This window comes from Acinonyx jubatus, chromosome C2 (genome assembly GCF_027475565.1).
Source record: "Acinonyx jubatus isolate Ajub_Pintada_27869175 chromosome C2, VMU_Ajub_asm_v1.0, whole genome shotgun sequence".
Lineage (NCBI taxonomy): Eukaryota > Metazoa > Chordata > Mammalia > Carnivora > Felidae > Acinonyx > Acinonyx jubatus.
This window is the reverse complement of record NC_069384.1, coordinates 83100970-83126394: the sequence shown is the minus strand read 5'-3', so window position 1 is coordinate 83126394 and position 25425 is coordinate 83100970. Positions and strand designations below refer to the sequence as shown.

General features: G+C 34.0%; 1 protein-coding gene across 7 annotated transcripts in view; it reads left to right on the top strand.

Annotated features, from left to right (window-relative positions):
- ATP11B (ATPase phospholipid transporting 11B (putative)) overlaps positions 1-25425 on the top strand; it is a 128469-nt gene that overhangs the window by 27597 nt on the left and 75447 nt on the right. For 6 of the 7 annotated variants that reach the window (XM_027061356.2, XM_053221174.1, XM_053221178.1 and 3 more), the window contains exons 2-10: positions 610-726; positions 5520-5609; positions 7209-7289; positions 13470-13577; positions 13768-13896; positions 14743-14846; positions 17749-17796; positions 19989-20053; positions 23146-23227. In XM_027061356.2, coding sequence (XP_026917157.1) covers positions 610-726; positions 5520-5609; positions 7209-7289; positions 13470-13577; positions 13768-13896; positions 14743-14846; positions 17749-17796; positions 19989-20053; positions 23146-23227 — 824 coding nt within the window. Of the gene's footprint in view, positions 1-609; positions 727-5519; positions 5610-7208; positions 7290-13469; positions 13578-13767; positions 13897-14742; positions 14847-17748; positions 17797-19388; positions 19469-19988; positions 20054-23145; positions 23228-25425 lie in introns of those variants that run through there. The other variant, XM_053221180.1, reaches the window with a different exon arrangement.

Genomic DNA, 25425 nt, shown 5'->3' with positions numbered 1-25425 from the left:
ATTTGAGGCCAGAATTCATCTCCACATTTCAGGGATTCAATTGATAATATGACTACCACAAAGAGATGATTATGTGGAGTGAATCTGGGCAGGACCCTACCCAGTGCATTGTGAGTCTCGTGGGATCAAAGTTCTTTGAAACCAAGTTGATCTGGGTGTGGAAGAAGTAAAATATAAACCTCTGTCATCAGATGTAGTAGGTGCTGATTAGGCTATAGGTACACAGAATTTCCACATCACTGAGTAGGAATCCATCTTAAGAGAAAGGCAAGGAACCCCTAGGAATGAAAGGGAAGGAAAGAAATACTGTCCTCAAATGCTTCTGTAGATCTTCTACATGATTTTCCCCCCTTACAGTAGCATTTCTAACAGTATGGATTATTTTTCATTACCAGAGGTATTACCTAAGTGTTTATTTGAAGATAATATGTTAGTTTACCTGGGAAAGAAAAATATATATGCCTTAACTCTGCTAGTAATTAGATTGAGCCTATATGCAGTTCAAGGCCAGTAATAATATGTGCAGTCTGGTCAGTTAAATAAAACCAGCAATAAAGAATCATAACAACTAACCTTCTTAGTCATTATTTTTCTTTTGCTTGGTCTTAGGGTTTTGACCCACCACATCAAAGTGACACAAGAACTATTTACATAGCCAACAGGTTTCCTCAGAATGGCCTTTACACACCTCAGAAATTTATAGATAACCGGATCATTTCATCTAAGGTAAGGATTAACACTTATTGAAACTATAGATATGTTCCATTTTGTTTTGAAAAGTAATTTATTTATTCCAGTATACATTTATATCCTTAAAAATTCAAGGAAATGGTGTTTGGTAAATATATCTTACCCAAAATTGTGAACTGTAAAATGAAAGGAGTTGCCAGTTGCTAATACCAGGTAACTAACATGCCAAAAATTATCCCTAGTTGCAATTAAACTGAGGAACTAAATATTTATACGGTGTGCCAGGTACTATGTTAGGTACATCTCATATCATTTAATTCATACAGCAACTCTGAGATCGCTTTTACAAAGTGTTATACTCATTTTATATTTGTGTCTTTAATTAAAGTGTTGGGAAATAATTTACCCAGGGTTGCACACTAAATGACAAGATTGGAGTTTGAACTCAGTTCTGTGTGACTTTAAAGCCTGACTTCCTCTAATTTTATCACTCTTCTGTAAACAAGAAATTTACATATATAGTACCAAGGTACTGCTTCACTCACGTATTCTTCCTTGTTTCATTTTTTTCTATAACATTTTTAAGATGTCTTTGTTTATTTTGAAACTGAAGATTACAGGTTAATGCTGCCCCAGTAAACTTTTCTCATGATGAAGGAAACGTTTTCTGTGCTACTATGATAACCAGTAGCTGTTTAGGGCTAGTTAGGCCTTATAATATGGCTAATGCCACTGAAAAACATAATTTTTAATTAAATCTTAATTTATTTTCGATTAAGTGTCAGGAGCCAAAGAGTAAAGTTTTCCTTAGATCATTGCTATTGTTTGATAGACCACTTTAAGAAGCGTCTTTGTACTGCTCCTTCTCTGCCTTCCAGAGTAACTAATTGTATCTCTGTCATCCTGATCTCCTCTTTCCCAAGAGTATTGTCTTAGGTCAGTGGTTTCTTTGTTCTGCCCCTTTTCTCATCCTTCACATTATTTACAGATGCAACATACCCATTAGTGAGATCTGTCATTTTGGACAGTGGTTCTAAAGCAGGGGGCAGGAAGGGAAAATGTTAGAATCTAGGGTAATAGAAGAGCTTTGGATTAATGACACAGTTCTTAGTAAATCATGCAAGAAATAAAAGTCCTTGAAAATTTTAAGTTTTTTTTTTAACTTTGTGTATAATTTATATATAGTAAAATTTCACCAATTTTAAGTGTGCAATTTGATGAGTTTTGACAAATGTATAGCATCATGGGACCACCACAACCAAGATAAAGAGTATATCCAGAAGTAAAAAGTTAGCAGCCAGTCCCCCTCCTCCTCATCTCTAGCACTAGCAACACCGATCTGTTTTCTATAACTATAGTTTCACCTTTTCTAGAATATCACATAAATATAGTCATGTAGTATGAGTCTTCTCTGTCTGACTTCATTTCATGTAACAGTAATCTTGAGATTGATCTTTGTTGTTGCATATATCAGTAGTTCACTCCTTTTTGGTGTAGAGTTTAGCTATCATCCTGGGTTTGGATAGTTTACATTCTGAATTTGGGTCATTTTCCTTGCCTGGTTCTTTCACTACCAGTATTTTCTTCCCCTTAAATTTCCATCTAGTTTTCCAGCCCTGAATTCAAATGTCATATTTTGTGATAAGGGTATAATTTTTCTCCCTACTGTTTGCTGCCATAGCTGTGAGAGTTGGATAGTGTCTCCAGGTTAAGAAGCCATAGTTTACAATTCATATTCATATTCCTTTCATTTGCACTTTTTAAAAATTAAACTCTCTTCTAGTTTCTATCTAAATTTTGGATATTTTCCAGGATCCATTTTAAAATCTAGTTTTTGTAATCTCATCTGCTGTGAGTAACAGGACCACTTTAGTCCTCTGTCAGTATTGAAAGCTGAGTGTCCTGGAAAATTTGAGAGATTAAATATCTTTATATGATCGTACTCACATGCAGCAGTATTACGGTTCATGTTTTTGACCACAGTTTTAAAAATATAGATATTTAAATAAACATTGCTTTTTTAAAAGCATATAAGAACTGTCTCTCTCATTATTCCCTTATTTATTCTACTAGGAATTTCTCACATCCCTTCCAAACCAGATTACCTGCTATTCTATAAACCCATGTTGAACTTCCCTACTACTGTGCCTTTGCTGTGATTTCATGTGATTAACCACTTCTTTTTAGATATAGATTATATTTTTTGCAGAGGTTATAAATTTCATGTTTTTATGGAAATAGAAAATTCATGTTCTTGACCACAGATTCAGGAATGTGGGTATTTATATACAATGTCCATTTTTTTCTTGACCATAAATGAGGCTTTTAAAAAAATTCCCTTTGTACTACCTTTCTGCTCCCTTTTTATTCCCTTAAACTCTTCTGGACTGTATTATTTTCTGTCCCACAAAGTCATGATGAACTTTGCTCTTCTCTGCCTGTGTTCATGCTGTCCTTTTTTCCTGAAATGGTCTCCCTCTCTTTGCCCCCTATTTTCAGCCTGTTGAATGTTGCCCTATTAAAGCCCATGTTGAATATGACCTTCCTCATTAAATTTTTCTCTCACTGACTGCTTTTCATTTTAATTCTTTGTATATTCCTTCATTTACTTTACCTTTCAATATAGCTATTGATATTTATTCTGAATTTCTTCTAATATGAAAGCTTCTTTGTTCCTCTTACAGCACAAGAGTCTTATACATTGTAGGTGCATGATACGTCTTTGTTTAATTTACCATAGTAAATTAAACCTTATTTAAACTTTACGAAAGATGTAGTTTCATAATTATGTTTTGGTTTTCTTACTAATATCAGAACTTGAAGAAAAAAGATCAGTTGTATAGTCATATACATAGCTAAAAAAGAAGTTATACTTCTAATTTAATTTTATTGACCATTATTACATAATAATAAAATAACTTTAAAGCATAATTATTTTTCTTAAAATATTTTTATATTATTTAACATTTATTCTATAGTTTCTCTTCTACATATGATAGGATAAGCACAGACTATAGACTTGTTCAGTCTATTAATGTATTTTGTATTTTAGAAAACCTGGAAAAAACAATTCCTAATATTTGTAAGCTGGTTTTCGTAAGAAATTTTTATTTATTCTGAGTTTTTGCATGTATTATTGAACTAGCCAAAGAAAATATCCTGAAACCAGTTACCTTATTGTCAATTTATGTAATTGTTCTTTTCAAGATTTTGGAAGACAAAAATACATTCTGTTATGATTTTAAAAGATTGATGTGAAGTTAGGACATTGCCAACCTGATTCTTAAAAAGTTTTACACATTTGATTTGGTAACTAAGGGACTCCAGTTAAGATCACCTGAGGATGATATGACCCAAAGTTACCATCTCAGAGATACACATTGAGCAGTGACTGGAAAGCATCTACCTCTCTTCTCTCCAGAGCCCTGAACATAGTCCCCAGTCCCAGATTCTGGAGCCACTAGTGCTACCACTACCACAAGAAAATGTGTTTCAGGTATCAGATTAGAACTGAAATTATAATTTGACCTGAAAGAAATGTTGTTAGGTATTGTACTATTTATATATCCTTGGGTCATAGAGACTGTTGTGGGCTTTCCTGGGAACTTAACCCTAATTGTTTATGTGGGGAAGGACATTTCAGATCTCAGCTGATTAAGAAGTGAATTTTTGAAGTAAGAATATTCAGAAATTAGAACTATCTTACATTGCACCAGAGAAAATTAAGTAAACTGCCTCTTTAGAAATTTTGAATAGGATCAGTAACCACTACGGCTTCATTTGCCTGACATCCGAATAATCATCTGAAAAAAATTCATTTCTACCTCATGTATGTATTTCTTTATTTATTCATCTATTCTTCTAAAGTTTTGATCTCCACCTATGTGCTGAGTAGTAGTGGTAAGTGCTGGAGATTGAGCAGTAAATAAAACAATGTCCCTAGCCTCAGGGATCTTACATTCTACTGAGAGAGTATATAGGGTGAAGTAACAGTGCTATAATGTTTGGCATATTATTACCCTTATAATATAGCATTATAGGCTTATATGCTGATTAATAATATAACAGACACATGGCAATTAGTATGAGCCAGTTTCTGTCCTAAGTGCATCATAAATATATTAGCTTATTTAAGCCTTATAACAACCCTATAAAATAGGGCTATTATTGTCTTCATTTTATAGAGGCACAAAGTAGGGTGCAGAGAGATTAGTCCAAGGTCATTTAGTGACAGTCTTACTTTAAAAATTGACATTGTGACAGATTTTCGTGTCCTTTATGAGGTTGTCTTGGTGGTTATACCACCACTTATGTAAAGTGTTTGTTTTTTTTTTTCACATTCTTGGTTATTTTTCCATATTTTGTACTTAACAAAGAATAATAAAATAGTTATACCATTTCCTTTGCTTCTGATACTGAGCTAAATAAAATGGAAAATAAATTGTATCTGGAATCAGCATTTTTATCAGCCCTTGTTTATTTTTACACTTAGTTTTGTGTAACCAAAGAGCAAAATAAATTATTAAATGTTGTTTTAGATTTACCTTCTCCAACTTCTAAAAAATCAAGAATTTAATAGCAAAATTGGTAGATTCCAATTTATCTCATCTTTTTAAATTACACTAAAATTGCCAATAAATAGTATAAGAAAAAAAAGAATAGAATAAAAGTTCTGAAACTCTTAAAAACAAGATAGTTTTTATAGCATCAAGAGTTACATAAATTTGTCTAAGGACTTCATAAATCTTATTTTGCTTTCCTTATTATTACATTGATATCGTATATATTATTTTAAATGTTAATTTATCCTTCTCTCTCTGTTTTTTTAGTATACTGTGTGGAATTTTGTTCCAAAAAATTTATTTGAACAATTCAGAAGAGTGGCAAACTTTTATTTTCTTATTATATTTTTGGTTCAGGTAAGCTTTATCACTCAATGGATTAAGTTTATATAATGACTTCTATCTTTAGGGAAAAGTTATATTGCATTCTAAATCATTTGACTATGGGATCAGTTTTTTCCTGCATAGCTTCCCCATTGTAATCAGTGAATGTAGTTATTTAAACCACATGCAGATTTCTAAAAAATAGCTTGTGAATTTTAAGATTAATTTTATATTGTTTCATTACTGATGTGCTATGGTGCTGATAATTATAATCAAAGCCAATTTTACATTTCACTTGCTCTGCATCAGAACATAAATATTTTGACTTATATAGCACATGTTTTTGGCACATTTCTGCCTACGGAATGATCTTTGTCCAAGTAAATCTTTGACTTTTCCTTTGTTTTGAATTTAAATTTTACTTTTATTTAAAAATTTTTTCTAATTTTAAGAATCCCCATGAATATAGATTTTTATTATGGGAACCATTTTCTTAAGTCTATTCATGATAAACTCTTTGATAGTTTCTTAATTTTCACATTGTGCTTTTTTTCCTCTAATATCAAAGTATCAAGAGAATAGCTTATAAAATTTGAGTATAAGTCAAGATTTAAAAATTTTCTTTTAAAGGGGTTATCTTCTTCTGATAATACATGAGCAGTATCTTTCAGTGTGGTGTTGGGTTTTTGTATAAACTCTGAACTTTACTCTCATAGAACCTGGAATTCCAGTGAAAAAAAAAACTTGTTAAGTAGTCACTTTAAAGCTTGAAGAAACACTTATATTTTAAAGAAATTGCTTTCTTTCCTGAACAGAGAAGAAACTTCTGAGTTTTTATCAATAGAACATCAGCTTGGTTTTCTTGGAAAAGTGAGAAATTTATCCTAACCATGTCCACATCACATGCATTTGTGAAATTACTAGCTAAGGTCAGGAATTCAGCTGGTCTGTGGAATAAAACAAATTTAATTGGCCTATCCAGGGTAAAGGAACATTAATAAACCATTGGGTCCATGTTTTAACTAACCAAACATAATTACTGCAAAAATTACTTCCCCAATTTGTTGAAACCTCAGTTGTATGATTTAGATCATAATTACAGCATCGTTTTCTAAGCTGTACCCCTCTGGCTCTGTAGATGTAACAAAATCCCTGTAGAAAAAAAAAATCCTTTTCCTAGCCCTATTCCTTATTCTCTTTTCTTAAGTGATGAAATTATTCCGAATTCTAGGGTTAAAATTGCTGACAGACTTTTCAGCATTTACCAGGATGGGCAAAGAAATGTAAAATGAGATTCTGAGCAGCTGTAGGTCTGCTTCTAACAAATACTGAGGAGGAAGACCTTATGTACTCTGTGTTAAAAAGGTGAAGTGACTGAGTTCACTCTAGCAATATTTGTGGATATGCAATAGATTTAGATATTCTACTCACTTCATATAATGGCCAACAAAATGAACTTGGTGAAACTGTGAACTAAACTACATGCATGATTATTTTTTACTCTGGACAATCATATACACTTTATATAGTGTTCTCAGAATTCCCAATAAATACGAGATTTTAGATGTTAATAGTGTGACATGTACAATATAAAAATATAATACTCGGTTCTTTTTGTTGTTGTAAATCTAGCTTATGATTGATACACCTACCAGTCCAATTACCAGTGGACTTCCATTGTTCTTTGTGATAACAGTAACCGCCATAAAGCAGGTATGAAAATACTTTCTATTGTTTTCTCCCCAGGTCATTTAGAAGTTGCTAAATATTTACACTTCACACTAACATTTATTGTTGTGAAAGTAATTTCCATAAGAAATCAGCAAATTTGTTTGATACTGCATATGGTAAAATTAAACTGAGTTAAGTCACTCTATTATATTTCAGGTACCTAGGGACTCACAGAATATAGTTAAAATATGTTGTTCTCTTGACACTCCTAGGAAGCATCCAAAAACAAGCATTTTAGATCTACAAACTAATTTATATATGAAGTACATTATTATGATCATCTTTGTAGGTTTTACAATATTTAAAGGAAATATAATTCAAAAGGGATATATTTATAGGGAGTGGAACACATACTTCTGACATTACCATTTTGAATAAGAATTGTATGGTCTTTTCTTACTTTCTACAACTTTCTCTGGTGATGTTGATTTTTATGTAAAGTAATACCATAGGGGAAATAGCTTCAACCAAATCTTGAATTGATATTAAAATGTAGGTATAGAAAAGTCAGATTATTACTAGATACACATGCTGAGTAAGAAATAAAAGAAATTCATAGAAATGTCATGTCTGTATAGCTATCACTTCTCAAAAAATCTTGCCAGGGGCCCAGTTAAATAGATGATTCCTTCTACCTGAAAGAGAGTTAATTGAATTTTCTTGTGTAAATATGATAAATTTCCACTTTATAAGATTTAGGGATAAGATTCAAATTGACATGGAAATAAAATTGACAAACGTTCTGTAATTCTGAGATGTAGTATATTATTTATTACAGAGAAAGATAAGAGGAAACTATAGTAGTTATGTTATATATCTAGGGTGTCAGAATATCATGGTGCTACTTTCACTAAGTGTGAGTTCCTTTCACTGTTCTATTGGAGGCTAGAATATGTGCAACTCATTAAGCATCCAAATCACTTCATACAGTTACATATTTACTTGGTTTTGTAGATGCCATTTATTTCATCAAAGTAACATGTATTTGTCCCTAGGACATCTTTTCTATATATATTTTCCTTTTAGGTGATTTCTTTTGGTCTAGTGGTTTATAGTACCATTTATATGTTGATGGTTCTCAAATCGATATGTATCCTGAAACTATTCCCTGAAGTCCAGCTACACATATACAAATGCTCATGCAACATTTCCACTTGGATATCTTAGGCTTTTCGTGACCACCATGTCACTCTCTCATTTTCTGGTCTGGTCTTTTTTCTTCATATCATTTGTTGTTCTGTTGAATAAATATTCATTACTTTATCTGTTGGCCCTCATTTGAATGTTTAGGTCTGTGAGTGCATAGACTTTGTTTTATATACCAGATTATTTCCAAAGACCAGAACAAAGTCATGTACATATTAGACCTTCAAAAAGCATTTGTTTGATAGATGAATAAATGAATGAATAAACCTATTGAATTTTTTTTAATGTTTATTTTGAGAGAGAGAGAGAGAGCACGCATGTGTACACACGCAAGCTGGTGGAGGGACAGAGAGAGAATCCTAAGCAGGCTCCATGCTAACAGCATGGAGCCTGACACGAGGCTCAATCTCTTGAGCCAAAATCAAGAGTCAGATGCCTAACAGACTGAGCCATCCAGACTCCCCCCCCCCCCCCATTGAACATTTTTTAAAGCAGTGTAAAATGTTGTGATACTTATTGCCCTGATTTTCCAGTATATTTGACCAAATAGAGACTGGGTTTAATTGAAATGTGATACCACTGAGTTGAGAATGCTGGTGAATTTATATCTGCAAATTAAGAGAGTTTACTATAATAATAACAATTGACAACCAGCCTTCTTCCAAAAATGAGTTAACTGAAAACACATGAAATCTAAAGATAGAAAGTAGGAAGACTACCTCAAACCTGTGAGTATGGTTATTGCAGTTAAGTTCTTGACACATCTTGACAACTAAGGCAAAAGAGGAAATATGAAAGGTCATAATTTTCAAAGAGAAAATTTGATCTGTAAAGATTTTCTCTGTTTTTCAGAAACGATTTCGGAACTCAAGAGTTTTTTCTGTTCCTAAGTTTTGTTCATTTAAGAAACACACTCATACCAGAGTGTATCATTCAGGTTTATAGATCCATCACTATAGATTAGTAGAACAAATTTTGGAAAAATTATAAAAGTGAAAGTTACTATGTTCTTACCTTCCTTACTTCTCCCCCTTTTAGTCTGCGTTTGTACTTTTATCAAAATAGGAAAAGCTTTATTATCAGTTATTTACACTTTAATATGAATTAAATTGTTACTTTGTTTTTTTAACTTCTTCCAAACATATTTACATATTAAGTCTTCTCTCTAGTTGTATAATGCAAGATATAGTGCTATGGTAGGTGTCATAGTCTTTGCCCTCTATGAACTTAAAATCTATGAAATAGGGAAGGTAGGACCAAACACAACAAAATTACAGTTTAATAAGGTACTAGTAAGAGCTAATGAGCGGTAGGTGTTCAGAGAAAGGATGGAACCCTTCATTTAGATAATCAAGGAAGGTTTTGTGGAATAAATAATAGAAATGAGACTTGGAATATTAGTAAAATAACAGTTGGTGAAGGAGGTGAAATAGAAACAAACAATTTAAACAAAGGCCCAAATGGAAGAAAAGCCAAGACCTATTTTGGGGAATGACATGTCTGAATAAATGTTTGACCCTGTAGAGGAAAGTATTAAAAGATAATACTGGAAATGTAGGCTGGAAGATTCTTTCCTGTAAGCATTGAGAGTTATTGAGGGGGTTTTGAACAAGGTAGTGAATTAAAATGATGTTTTGGAAACAATCTGGCTATAATATGTGGGATGAATTAGAATTTGTGAACTTGTGTTTTAAAAGATAATGTTTTTATCATTGTTGCTCAGCTATTAATGTCATCTGACAGTAAAAGGAATTTTGCTTTTTGACAGTTTCAGAAAAGATATTTTGACCCTCAGTTAAATTTCCCTGTAATTGACATACCACATCTTAACTGGGGTCAGTGTAATTTGAGTAGCTTAAAAATGCTTTTCCAAAAGGTTTCTTCCTGGGAAAAAAAATAGACCTTCAAAGCAATCTTTAATATTTGCTTTATGTTTTATACTGTTATAATATTTTAGGTAATAGATGTGTATATATTTTTAAAAAATGGAAACAGTACAAAATAGCATATAGTAAAAGCCTCTTATATTCCTAACCCCCCACCCTCCTAGTTTTCCTCCCTTGATGTATTTGTACATCAGTCCCAATATCTATGCAGAGTGTTCACATAGACAGTTTTTTAAACAAATAATAGCATAGAACACAATACATTCTATATCTTATTTTGATCACTTAATCCTATCTTTTGGATATCATTCCATTATCTGTACTTATGCTACACCGTTGAGTTCTTAAATTTTCTCCGAAATAGCACAAGAAGTCTTTTCCACTTAAAAAAAAAAATTACCACTCCTGGCACAAAAAATGGACACTCAGATCAATGGAGCAGAATAGAGAACCCAGAAATGGACCCGCAAATGTATGGCCAACTAATCTTTAACAAAGCAGGAAACAATATCCAATGGAATAAAGACAGTCTCTTCAGCAAGTGGTGCTGGGAAAACTGGACAACAACATGCAGAAAAATGAACCTGGACCACTTCCTCTTACCATACACAAAAATTAACTCAAAATGGAAAGAAGACCTAAATGTAAGACAGGAAGCCATCAAAGTCCTTGAGGAGAAAGCAGGCAAAAACCTCTTTGATCTTGGCCGCAGCAGCTTCTTACTCAGCACGTCTCCAGAGGCAAGGGAAACAAAAGCAAAGATGAACTGTTGGGACCTCATCAAAATAAAAAGCTTCTGCACAGTGAAGGAAACAATCAGCAAAACTAAAAGGCAACCAATGGAATGGGAGAAGACATTTGCAAATGACCTATCAGATAAAGGGTTAGTATCCAAAATCTATAAAGAACTTATCAGACTCAACAGTCAAAAAACAAATAACCAATGAAGAAATGGGCAAAAGACCTAAATAGATACTTCTCCAAAGAAGACATCCAGATGGCCAACCAACACATGAAAACATGCTCCACATCAGTCGTCACCAGGGAAATACAAATCAAAACCACAATGAGATACCACCTCACACCTGTCAGAATGGTTAACATTAACAACTCAGGCAACAACAGATGTTGGTGAGGATGCGAAGAAAGAGGATATCTTTGGCACTGCTGGTGGGAATACAAACTGGTGCAGCCACTCTGGAAAACAGTATGGAGGTTCCTTAAAAAATTAAAACTAGAACTACCCTACAACCCAGCAATTGCACTACTAGGTATTTATCCAAGGGATACAGGTATGCTGTTTTGAAGGGGCACACACCCCCAATGTTTATAGCAGCAGTATCAACAATAGCCAGAGTATGGAGAGAGCCCAAATGTCCATTGATGGATGAATAGATAAAGAAGATCTGTGTGTGTATACACACACACACACACACACACACACACACACACACACCCATAATGGAATATTACTTGGCAATCTAAAAGAGTGAAATCTTGCCATTTGCAACTACGTGGATGGAACTAGAGGGCATTATGCTAAGTGAAATTAGAGAAAGACAAATATCATATGACTTCACTCATATGAGGACTTTAAGACACAGATCAGATGACCCAACGGAAGGGAAGCAATAATAATATAAAAACAGGGAGGGGGACAAAACATTAGAGACTCTTAAATATGGAGAACAAACAGAGGGTTACCGGAGGGGCTGTGGGAGAGGGGATGGGCTAAATGGGTAAGGGGCATTAAGGAATCTACTCCTGAAATCATTGTTGCACTATTTGCTAAGTAACTTGGATATAAATTAAAAAAATAAAGTAAAAAAAAATTACCACTCCTTAAATATTTAATCAAAGGATTCTTTCTGAAATGCTTATGTCTGTGTCCCTTTTTAATGATGATGCATGTAGCCTACCATATTTTTTTTTGAGAGAGAGCAAGCACATGAGCATGCACATGTTTCTGTGGGAGAGGGGAGAGAGAGAGAGAGAGAGAGTCTTAATCAGGCTCCAAACCCAGCACAAAGCCCACAGGGCTCAATCTCACAACAGTGAGATCACAACCAGAGTAAAAATCAAGAGTTGGACGCTCTACCAACTGAGCCACCCAGGTACCCCTAGCCTACCATATTTTTTTTGAAATACATATTATAATTCTGTTGGCTTGTTGGTTAAGAAGGTGAAAGAACTCAACCTCGGTTTCAAAATCTGTTCATTTTTTTTTTTTTTTTGCTGTTGTATATAATAATGCCCTGTGAATTTATTTTTATGATTTAAAAATATCATTTTTAGGGGTGCCTGGGTGGCTCAGTCAGTTAAGTGACTCTTGATTTCGGCTCAGGTCATTATCTCATGGTTTATGGGTTTGAGCCCCATGTTGGGCTCCATGCTGACATCGCAGAACCTGCCTGAGATTCTCTCTCTTGCTCTCTCTCCCTGCCCTTTCCCCGCTTACACCCACACTTTCTTTCCCCAAATAAATAAATAAATAAATTTTAAAATATCGTTTTTACATAGAAGCCATGGAACCTCTAAACTGAATAGGTGTTAGGAAAAGGTAAGAATCAAGAATTACTCCTCAGATTTCTTCTAAGAGCAACTTGGTAGATGGTGATGCCATTTATCAAGATTGGAAACATTGGAAATGCAACAGATTTGGGGGATAACATCATCAATTTAGTTTCGAAATGCTTGTTATTACATCAAAATGGAGATACTAAGAATGCAGATATTCAAGTTTAGAGTCCAGAAAAGAGATATAGGCTAGAGAGACAAATTTCAGGATTTTTTGGAAGACACAGAGATAGAAGAAATCTTGTAGTAGAAAGAGAAGGGTGAAAAAGGGATCCATAAAGGTGACATAGAAGGAGCCTCCTGTAAGGAAATTGAGGAGTAACTAGAGAGGTACTATGAAAACCAGGAATATGTGTAATGACACCAAGGAAAAAGAATGTTTCTAGTAAGAATGAATGTCAAATACCTATGAGTATATGCATCAGATTTGCCTAATATAATTCTGGTGAATAAAATGTTTTGGATAAGTTTTTATGTTTTGTTTTCTCATTTGATAAAAGTATCTTCTAATTATATTAAAAAGGGTATTTTTTTGTTCTTTAATATTTAATAGGGATATGAAGATTGGTTACGACATAACTCAGATAATGAAGTAAATGGAGCTCCTGTTTATGTTGTTCGAAGTGGTGGCCTTGTAAAAACTAGATCAAAAAACATTCGGGTATGCCTTTAGTAAATAATAGAAATCAATTATATATATTGGTATCACACATTCTAATCTATTATATTTTAGTTAAAAGCTTGCTTTCCTGTATTAAAATATTGATAGGCCATCTGTTTAGAAATCAGTAAAAATAAGTCTTTGCCTTTTAAAATCTATATATTCACTTTTCCCCCATAATTCCTTATAGGTGGGTGATATTGTTCGAATAGCCAAAGATGAAATTTTCCCTGCAGATTTGGTGCTTCTGTCCTCAGATCGGCTTGATGGTTCTTGTCACGTTACAACTGCTAGTTTGGATGGAGAAACTAACCTGAAGGTTTGTACATGCATATGTTTGAGTGTTGCCCTGGGTGAACAGAATGTTTTTGGGTTATAGTGATATTTTCCTTTGTTTAACCTGCTAAGGGAAAAATTTTTTAAATCACTGAAACTTTAAAAATGGTAACTTTTTAAAAAAGAAATAATAGTATGTATTTATTTCAAGGGTAGCCTCATTTGGTTTTAGGCAAGTTAAAAGTGGAAAGTGTTTTTAGGAAAAATGTAATCCTTTAATATTCTGGTACTTTTTTAGATAAGGGATGTGCTCACTTCGGCAGCACATATACTAAAATTAGATAAGGGACACATTTCAATTTTTCTGTTTTCAGAGTATAAAAGTGAAAATGCACATTTTTCCGTATTAAATTGCTTCATAATAAACTTTGAGCGATAGTGACTTAACACATTTAATTTTTTTTTAATTTTTTTAAAATGTTTATTCATTTTTAAGAGAAAGAGAGCGTGAGTAGGGGAGGGGCAGAGAAGGAGGGGGACAGAGGATCCAAAGCAGGCTCTGTCTGTGCCGACAGTAGAGATCCCAACGCAGGGCTCAAACCCATGAACCATGAGATCATGGCCCAACCTGCAGTTGTATGCTTAACCAGCTGAGCCACCCAGGCACCCCCACACTTAATTTTTTTATATCCAAATGGCTTCTCTAGATAGGTAACCTCAGTAGCTCCTTTTGCTACTTACTATTTTACAATCTTCTTTCTCCTAAGTGATCTCAAGTACAGTATGCTACAATTTCATCTGAAAAGAGATTTGACATAGATGATATCTAAGTTCCCATTTGGATCCTGAAACTGCAATGTAATCCTTTTTGGTTTTTTTATTTTCCCAGACACACGTGGCAGTTCCAGAAACAGCAGTATTACAAACAGTTGCCAGTTTGGACACTCTTGTAGCTGTGATAGAATGTCAGCAACCAGAAGCAGACTTGTACAGGTATGGCATAGTACTGGATTATTCCCTAAGAAAAGACAGAGCTGCAAAAGTAGAATTATTGGATTAAAGCCCTAATAGGATTTGGCCTTTCAGACATTACAAAAGCATTGGACTAATTTTTATTGTCATGAGCAAAGTAGACATTTATGACTGGACCACTGTTATACCATACACAAAAATAAACTCAAAATGGATTAAAGACCTAACTGTGAGACTTGAAGCCATAAAACTCCTAAAAGAATACTTAAGCAGTAATCTCTTGGACTTCCTCTCTATCAACATATTTATGGATATGTCTCCTCAGGCAAGGGAAATAAAAAGGCAAGGATAAACTATTGGGACTACACCAAAATAAAGAGCTTTTGCACAACAAAGGAAGCCATCAACAAAACAAAAAGGCAATCTAATGAATGGGAGAAGATATTTGCAAATAATATATACAGTAAGCAGTTGTGTACATATATGCACAATATATCCAAATATATAAAGAACTTAAAAAATGGGCAGAGGACCTGAATAGACCTTTTTCCAGAGAAGACCTATAGATGGTCAACAGGCACATGAAAAAAATGTCAGCATCACTGATCATTAGGGAAATGCAAACCAAAACCATAATGAGGTATCACCTCACACCAAGCAGAATGGCTAGTATCAAAAAGGCAAGAAGTAACAAATGTTGGGAAGGATATAAAGAGAAGAGAACCCCCTCATGTACTGTTGGTAGGAATGTATATTGGTACAACCACTGTGGAAAGACAGTATAGAAATTCCTCAGAAAGTTAAAAATATAAATACTGTATGATCCAGTAATTCCACTCCTGGGTATTTAAAGAAAATGAAAACACTAATTTGGAAAAATGTATGCACCCCTATGTTTATGGCAGCATTATTTACAGTGGCCAAGACATGGAAGCAACCCAAGTATCTGTTGATAGATCAATGAATAAATAAGATGTAGTGTGTATACACACACACACACGGGAATATTACTCAGCTATCAGAAAGATTGAAATCTTGCCATTTGCAATGACATGAATGGAACTAGAGTGTATTATGCTAAGCAAAATAAGTCAGTCAGAGAAAGACAAATACCATATGATTTCACTCATATGTGGGATTTCAGAAACAAAACAGGTGAACATATGAGAAGGGCAAAAAAAAGAAAGGGAAGCAAACCATAAGAGACTCTTAATGATAGAGAACAAACTGAGAGTTGATGGATGGAAGATGAGCTAAATGGGTGATGGGTGTTAAGGACGGTACTGGTTATGATGAGCACTGGGTATTGTGTGTAAGTGATGAATCACTAAATTCTCCTGAAACCAATATTACATTATATGTTAACTAACTACAATTTAAATACAAAATTGGAAGAAATGAAAATCATAATGTAGATCTATGTTTTTGACAGGACGTATTAAGTGGCAGGAAATGTTACCAGCAGTACTTATGGCATGATACCATTTTGTTTTTAAAATATATATGTGTCTATATACGGATGAAAAAAAAGTGGAAAACATACTCCAAAACATTAACAGTGTTTATATTTGAGTAGTGGGATTACCAGTCATTGTTGTTTCCCTATTGATGTCTTTTTCAATTGTCTGAATCATTTTATAAAATGTGTGTGTTTCAATGTATGTAGTCTTTATAATCAGAAAAGAGAGTAATGCAGCTATTTCTATGTTGAATCAAATTTAAGTGTGGGTTTGGAGAAATGGCTAAGGAAAGTGCAAAATGAGTTAATCCAGTATGTAACTGGCATAAATAGATAGGAGTACCTTAGAATCAAGGATAACAGGACAAATGAAATTAAGGAAAATAGGTCTGTTGTTGGAATTTAACGCAGCAAAATTGAGCTGATCACACATCATCTCTGAAAGATGGCCCAGGGAAATGGCAGCTGAATTGGTTCTTTGAATCTAAATCCAAAATTAAGGCTGAAATCAGGACTACATAAAATTCCAGTAAGTGGAGATTAAAAAAAAAAAAAAAAACAAACTCCCTGATACAGGGTGCTGAAGGAAGTAGATAGAAGTAGGAGATTAGCAAGAAACAATAAAGCCAAAGTCTGCAAGCATCTGTGACTTGGAAACGGGTGGGGGTGGGGGGGTGGAGGGTGGAGGCAGTAATAATAGGGACATTTAGAAAGGACTGCCAGTTTCTTTGTTTAAACGATTAACATGAAAGCTCTGTCTACAGTTTGTTTCAACTTAGAATTTGCCTCACTATAGTAGAAAGTGATTGCATCCTTGAATTGACTATGCTGTGGAGCTTTTCTGGTTGTGGAAGTTGGAACTGAAAAGCCAAGCTGTGAAAATCCATTATGATAACAGACCAGGCCACTCACTCTAGATTTCAGGCAACCAAAAGTTAAAGAAGGTCTGGAGTTCACGGATAGGTTTTTGCTTACTACTCTATCCCCACCTCTTAACTCACACAGTGTCATTGTTCAGTGACTATTCAGTGATGCATGAGTCAGTGAGTGAGTGAATGAATGATTCTAGTCACAGTAGACTTTATTTAATAAACTGTGATAAAATGTGTGAGCATTTATTGTGGGCTAGATAATACATTCATCTTTGTATAGAAATTATAAATTCTCATGATGACTAAACTAGTAATATGTGAAATTTGCATTATCATTTTGAAAACAGTTTTTCCTTTACCTTATTCATAGCTGGAGTAGAGATGGCAAGATATTCAGTTTCTTAAAGCTTAATGACTGATAAGTATTTACTTATGTAATCTCTAACAGAAATAATGGACCATTCCTGTATACAAAAGGTTAGTTTTGTTTTATGTGTAAGAATAGTGCCAAAACTGTCAAAAACGCTTCACCCATTGGTGTCATAGGTAATATATCATTGGCTTTTTTGTAACATGTTGAATTCTTTGATAGATTCATGGGAAGAATGATAATAACTCAGCAAATGGAAGAAATTGTAAGGTAAGAATACATTTGCATTATCCAGTTACTTTTATGTGACAGTGTGTTGGGAGGGACTAAAATCAAATTAAAAGGAGAATAGGTAGTTGGGCAGCATATCATGGAAAAGGATTAATTTAGAAGCCTGACTGGCTCAGTACAAACAGCACGCAACTCGTGTTCTCAGCTTCATGAATTCAAACCTCACATTAGGTGTAGAGATTACTTAAATAATTTTTTTTAATTAAAAATAAAAATAAATAAAAACATTTAGCATTTCATCTAATAATTTGTAGCAGAAGAAGTAAGGATAAAACAAATCCCATGAAATGCTATAAAAATAGTTTAGCAAGATTATTTATGTACTTGTATTTCTTTTTCTTACAGTGTTAGGTGGTAACATAAAAGGAAATAGCCGTTCTTATTCAAATTTTTACACCTTTAAACCCACCACACTGGAAGTCTAGAGTACAAAAAATGTTTTATATAATGTTTGACAAGTATAAATATTATTGTCTTCTTCACTTCAGAATTATTCAGCAAGAACTACAGTATTTAGTGGCCAATATAAATCCTCTTATTTACTCTTTTGATTGGTATTTTTTTTAGTTGGTTGTGTTGGTGTGTTTGCCCTCAATATTCAGGTTAATTTCTGGCCCCTACATGAAAGGCTTTTAAGTTATTTCAGAAATGTGCTGATACATTGAGATTACATTGTTACTCATGACCACAAAGCCAAATTTAGAATAAATCTTGGAATCAGCCCTTGAACTTCTAATCCAATTAGCATTGTACCTCTTTTCTAAAGACATGTTCAGTTAATACTGGCTGCATGAAATAAGTTGCTGACATGAAAAGGTAAGCATTTTTTAAATGAAATCCTCAAGACAAGCCACCAAAAAATATCATGATGCCCCGGCACCAGTTCACATTTTTAATAAACATTAACATAGTAGCACATTCAGTAAACTCCTTAACAATGTCTTTGTAAATGTAGGATCCCCTGCTGGATAACTATAACTAGCTTTTATTTTGATTTCTAGAGTGACATAGTGGGATATATATGTGGATACATATCTGAATTGCATTAAGATATTGTGGCTGGTAAAGCAAAAGATCAGTTATATTACCCAGCCCTTAAAATGGTTAAAAAGATTAGCCATGTTCTTTGCTGAAGCAGCCTGAGTGAGCTGATGGAATTATCTTTTAATTTGAAGCTTTTTATCATTATATTCCAATTTTATATGCTAGTGTGAGCTCAAAGTTTTTCTGTTCATTGTTGGAACCAGTACCAAGTGGGAAAAAGCTATTTTATGCCTCCTTAATAATTGATTTTGGAATATCCATGGAGTGTGCTCCAAATATGACTATCTAATAAAATCATACTTGTTAACCATGTCCCAAAATGTGAGCCTCTTTGGTTCATTAGATTTTTTAGAGTGTTTGGATTTGCAGACATCTTCAGAATTGGTTCAGATTCTGTTTGATTTGGGTAACTGGATATGTATGTTTCAGAAAAACATAAGGAATATCAACAAAATTAAGGCTTTTTTACTTATCCATAACAGTCTTATCATTTTTCTATCACTAAGAAAATACAATTTCCTTTCTAGTTATTCCTTCTCGTTTTATTTCTCCTTTATGGAGAGAAATTCAAACAGCAAGAAGACCTGTGCTCCAAGAAGTATGCAATGCAAGTAGTCAAGTTATAGTTGATCTTGCCTAGAAAAAGTACTAACTCACTTACTACTTTGTTTTATAATCCAGTATAATTTTAATTATGCAGAATTGATGCATTTATACACAAATCATACTACAATTCATGTTTATATTGCCTTTTAGAACCTTTAATTTTGTTCATAAATTTAAAATTTCATCATGTTAAACATTTTTAATCATTGGTTAATCTTTTGCTGTGTTTTATGTTTAAAAATCTTGAAACTGATGGCTTTGTGAGTTTATTTACAGGGGTAATCCTATTTCTGAGCCACTGATCTTAAAGTGACTGAAATGCTAAAGCAGGTATTTGTTGTTATGGTCACTAACATCATAATTGACCTAAACTGCTTTATAGTAACTGAGATTTGGGTTTTATATGAAAGCAGAGTTATAACTATGTTCAGGTATTTTCTGCTAAAGATGGCCATTTTAGAATGTAATTGAATTTTTAATAAATTCAACTTTTTTTTTTTTTTTTTTTTAATCCCCCTTAGGCCTCTGGGGCCAGAGAGTCTCTTGCTTCGTGGAGCCAGGTTAAAAAATACAAAGGAAATTTTTGGTTTGTATATATTGAAAATTTCTAATTATGGATTCGTGTTGATGCTTTATATAAAATATTTTTTAAAACATAGCTTTTGTGGTCTTTTGGTTGGATAATTTACTTAATCAAATATTGTCTATGATAATTTTCTTACAAAGATTGTGTAAAAATAGTTTTGTATATTTTTGTTGTTGATTCCTATTTTTGAATAATAGACTAGAACCTGGCTCTGTTGTTTGTGGATACTTGTGAAACACTGCTAAGAAGATAATTCTGGCAGTTCTGTTAATGGTGGTCGAGAACCAATGTAATCTGATATCATGGTTCAGTAAACCACCTGTATAATTCCATTATTATTCTTAGATTGTATTCAACTGCTGACTCATTCTTTCATCCATTCAACAAATTTTTATTGACCTGTGACCATATGGCAGGTATTATTGGAATGTATACTGACTGAATCAAAAGGCCGAATAAATAGTGCTCTGGTGTTGGAGATCTAAATTAATTCACATGTTCTGAGTCAACTCTAGGCAAATCGTGAAGTCTTGATAATCTTTAGCTGTCAGCTATCTCCTCCCATTTTGGGAATGGCCCTTCATATACTGCCCAGCCTGTGTTATTCACTGGATGTGTACAGCTTTTGAGGTTCTCTTCTTCACTCCCTTCTTTCCTATTAACTGTGTTATATCTTATCACTCAGTATGAGGCTCTCTGATAAAGAAATGCATATACTTATGAAAACAGAAAATAGGGGCCCCTGGGTGGCTCAGTCGGTTAAGCATCCAACTCTTGATTTCAGCTCAGGTCATGATTTCACAGTTCAAGAGTTCAAACTGCACGTTGGGCTCTGTGCTGACAGTGCAGAGCCTGCTTGGGATTCTTTCCCTCTTCCTCTCTCTCTGTTCCTCTCTGCCTGTCTCTCTAAAATAAGTAAGCTTTAAAAATTAAAAAGAAAAGAAAAGAAAACGGAAAATAGAAAGTGTTGGTGAGGATGTAGAGTACTTGGAACTCTCATTTGAGTGCTGGTGGGAATATAAGATGTCACAGCCAGTGAACAATAGTGTGGCAGTACCTCAGTAAACTGTTAAACTTAGAATTATCATATGACCCAGCAATTCTACATATAACCCAGCAGTTCTACTCCTAGATATGTATCCAAAAGAATTGAAAGTAATTGTTCAGACAAAGACTTGTCCAAGATATTCATAGCAGCAATATTCAATAGCCAAAGGGTAGAAACCGCACAAATATCCATCAACTAATGAATGGATAAAGTGTAGGATACTCATATAATGAAATATTATTCACTCATAAAAAATGAATTCTACTGATGAATGCTATAATATGGATAAACCTTGAAAACATGCTTAGTAAAAGTAGCCAGACACAAAAGGCGTATATGATTCCATTTACTTGAAATAATCAGAATAGGCAAATTCACAGACACAGAGAATAGATTTGTGGTTCCCAGGGGCTGAGGAGTGGAGGGGAATGGGGCATGATTGCTTAATGGGTACAGAGTTTTCTTTGAGGGTAATAAAAGTGTTTTCAAGTTAGTGAGGGTTGCACAACATTGTGATTGTACTGAGTGCCACCGAATTGTACACTTTAAGATGATTAAAACGGTAAACTGTATGTTATGTATATTTTTACCACAGTTAAAAACAAACAAACAAACACCATAATGATGTTCTGATGGCCAAAGCCAGAGAAAACCTTCAGGGCTTTTAGACCCTCTCATGTAATGCTGTATTTTAACACATCTCCCTGGCAGGAACGCCTTTCACATTCTTAAAATGTGTGTTTGCCTTTAGTTGGGTCTACTGGTATCTGCTGCAGCACCACCTCTCTCTCTTACATCATTCTGGCTGATTTCTCACATTTCTGTAATTTCAGTACCCTTTGTCATCTGCGTTATAATCCCTGCCTTTAAAGAATGGTGAAAATTCCAGGACAAATTTTTAGGAAAAAGGCATGATGAATCCTATACTACTTCTCAGCTTTCACTATATAAGGATGGGTGTGAATATTTATTGATCATCTCTCTGTTTCTAGGCATTTTCCTATTTTGTCATACAAATATCACAACAATTCTGTGAGGTATATTTTCCTATTTAATATAGGAAACAGACTCAGATTAAATAACTTGCCCAAGGACACAGAGCTAGTAAGTTGGCAGAGGCAGCACTCAAATCAAGGTCTAACTACAAAGTTTGTTATAAAGCTGGTCTTACCTAATTTCATCTACTTCCCAATTTTAGGCTGTTAATACTATCATTTTTGCTCATCCCAATTATTCACATAGGCACACATTTTTATTTTATTTTATTTTATTTTATTTTATTTTATTTTATTTTATTTTATTTATTTTATTTTATTTTATTTTAAACATTTATTTATTTTCGAGAGACACAGAGTGCGAGTGGGGCAAGGCAGAGAGAGAGGGAGACACAGAATCCAAAGTAGGCTCCAGGCTCTGAGCTGTCATTACAGAGCCCGACATGGGGTTCAAACTCAGTAACCATGAGATCATGACCTGAGCCAACGTCAGCTGCTTAACCGACCGAGCCACCCAGGTGCCCCAGTAGGCACACGTTTTTAAAATCGTACTTTCCTTTTGTTTACTTAATTTCTTCTGACAGATTTCCGTATTATTTCTCTAGTGGTAGAAAATTATGTCTAGACTTCACAGATTCCGGCATTCAGAGCCTTTCGAACTCTGACCTCATTCCATTGTTCATGAAAACCTAACAGAAAGCGCTTTTCCATTTCTGTCTTTGTTAACACTTTTTGCTCTATCTATAATGGCCTTTCCTGCCATCTTTACGTTTTCAAATCCTTTTCTTCCATCGGTTCCAGCTCTAATAATATCTCTCATTCAGATATATTAATTATAACTCAGAAACGGAATCCCTGTGCCTTCCCCTTCCAGCAGGTTAAGTGACTGGAGTTCTTCAAAATTGGACTTGGAAAGCCTTTTAAAAACTCCAGAAAGACTTAAAGAAAGCCAATTGTAACAACAATCAGTACACTCCCTTTCATGCTAGTGAGTACATCTGTTTGGTGAAATATGCTAGATTATTTTTAAAGAGTGTTTTGTTTTGCAGGTGTTGCTATATACACTGGAATGGAAACAAAGATGGCATTAAATTACAAGAGCAAGTCACAGAAACGATCTGCAGTAGAAAAGTAAGAAAGTTGTCTATTTTCATTTATTTACACATGAATATGTCTATGTATTCATATATGTATAAAATACTATGTATATAAAAATACATGTCAGTCAACAAAAGATGGTATTCTTGAGGATAGGGATGTATACATGTAGCATTTTGCACAATGTTTGGCATATAGTAGGTGCTAGATTATGACTTTAAATTAACAGCTTTAAAATACTATTGGATAATAATGGAATCACTTGATCAGACTAATCCTGCAGATAGCAATTATGAAATCTGGACAAAAATTTTTTTACATAAACAAGTATCTGAAAATACAGGAGAGTATTTTCCCGTAACTTCTTGCCTGAAGGCACTCCCTAATTCATGTGCTGCATAGGGCATCAGAGAGCCTGAGCTTTACAAGATTTAAGTGTTGGAGGACAAGGTTTAAAGCTAGAAAAACAACTAGACAGAGGTAAAACTGTGTAGGGGAGGGAGCCACAGAAGGGAATGAACTCTGTACATAAATTATGCCCAAATCTTTGACTATTAGACCTATACATGTGCAAGAGAGACCCTGGTGGGCTTAGCAGAAAAACAGTATCAGGAGGCGGGAAGAACAGAACATAGAATTTTGCTGTTGTCTATTGCAGTGGAAACAGAGTTTGATGTTTGAGCCTAGCCAAGTTAACTTCCTGCTGGAATGAAAATCAGCACTCTTGTGAAGAACATAAAAGAGTACAGTCTTTACAACCTGTTATTTATAAAATTTAGTATGTAATCAAAAATAAGTAGACATATGAAGAAAATGTAATTTGTATTCAAGAGAAGAAGCATTCAATAGAAATTGTCTCCATAATGTTCTGTATCTTGCAGTTAACAGACAAGGTCTTTAGAGCAAATATTATAAGTATTTTTAAGGGCCTAAAAAAAGATGTGACTAAACACATGTAAAATATCAGCAAAGAAATGGAAACTACAGAAAACAGTATGGAGGTTCCTCAAAAAGTTAAAAGTAGAACTGCCCTGTGATTCAGCAATTACACTACTAGGTGTTCACCCAAAGGATACAAAAACACTGATTTGAAGGGATACATGCCCCCTGATATTTATACCGGCACTATCACCAATAACCAAATTATGGAAAGAGCCCAAATGTGCACCAACTGATGATTGGATAAAGATATGGAGTGTGTATGTATGTATGTATGTATGTATGGTATATACACACACTGGAATATTACTCAGCCATCAAAAAGAATGAACCTTGCCATTTGTAACATGGATGGAGCTATGGAGTATTATGCTAAGTGAAATAAGTCAGAGAAAGACAAATACCATACCATATTATTTCACTCACGTGTAGAATTTAAGAAACAAGTGAACATAGTGGGGAACAAAAAGAAGCAGACCAAGAAACAGATTCTTAACTATGGAGAACAAACTGATGGTTGTCAGAGGGGAAATGAGGTGGGGGATGGGTTAAAAGGCGATGGTTATTAAAGAGAGCACTTGTGAAGAGCACCAGGTGTTGTATGTGATTGATGAATCACTAAATTCTATACCTGAAACTAGTATGGCACTGTATGTTAACTAACTGGAATTTAAATAAAAATTTGAGGGGAAAAAAAAAGAAATGGAAACTATAAAGAGAATTCAGCAGATATTCTTGAGTTGAAAATCTAATTACTGAAATGTAAATGTCATTAGGTGGGCTCAATACCAGATTGAGGAAGGCAGCAGAAATTGTCGGTGAATTTTAAAAAGCAATAGAAATTATTCAGTCTGAAGAACAGGGAGAAAAAAGATTGAAGAAAAAATGAACAGAATTTCAGAACCATGTGAATACACAATATTAAGCTATTTAGCATAATTCTACTTGAGTCCTTCCCCAAAGAGGAGAGAACAGTAGGGGCAGAATAAAAATATCTGAAAAAATAATAATGGCAAATTTCTTGAATTTGAAAAAACACAGTGGTAATTTAAATCCAGCAAATCAAAATTTGTGGACTCCAAGGCAAAGCCTAAATTAAAGAGAAATTTCGAGCTATAAGTGTTTACATAAGAGAGGAAGAAAAGCTTAAAATAGTCATCTAAGTTTCTACCTTAGGAAGCAAGATAAAGAGAGTAATTATACCCAATCAGAGAAGAAAGAGAACAGATATTAAAGATGTGAGCTGGGGCGCCTGGGTGGCTCAGTCGGTTAAGCGTCCGACCTCAGCTCAG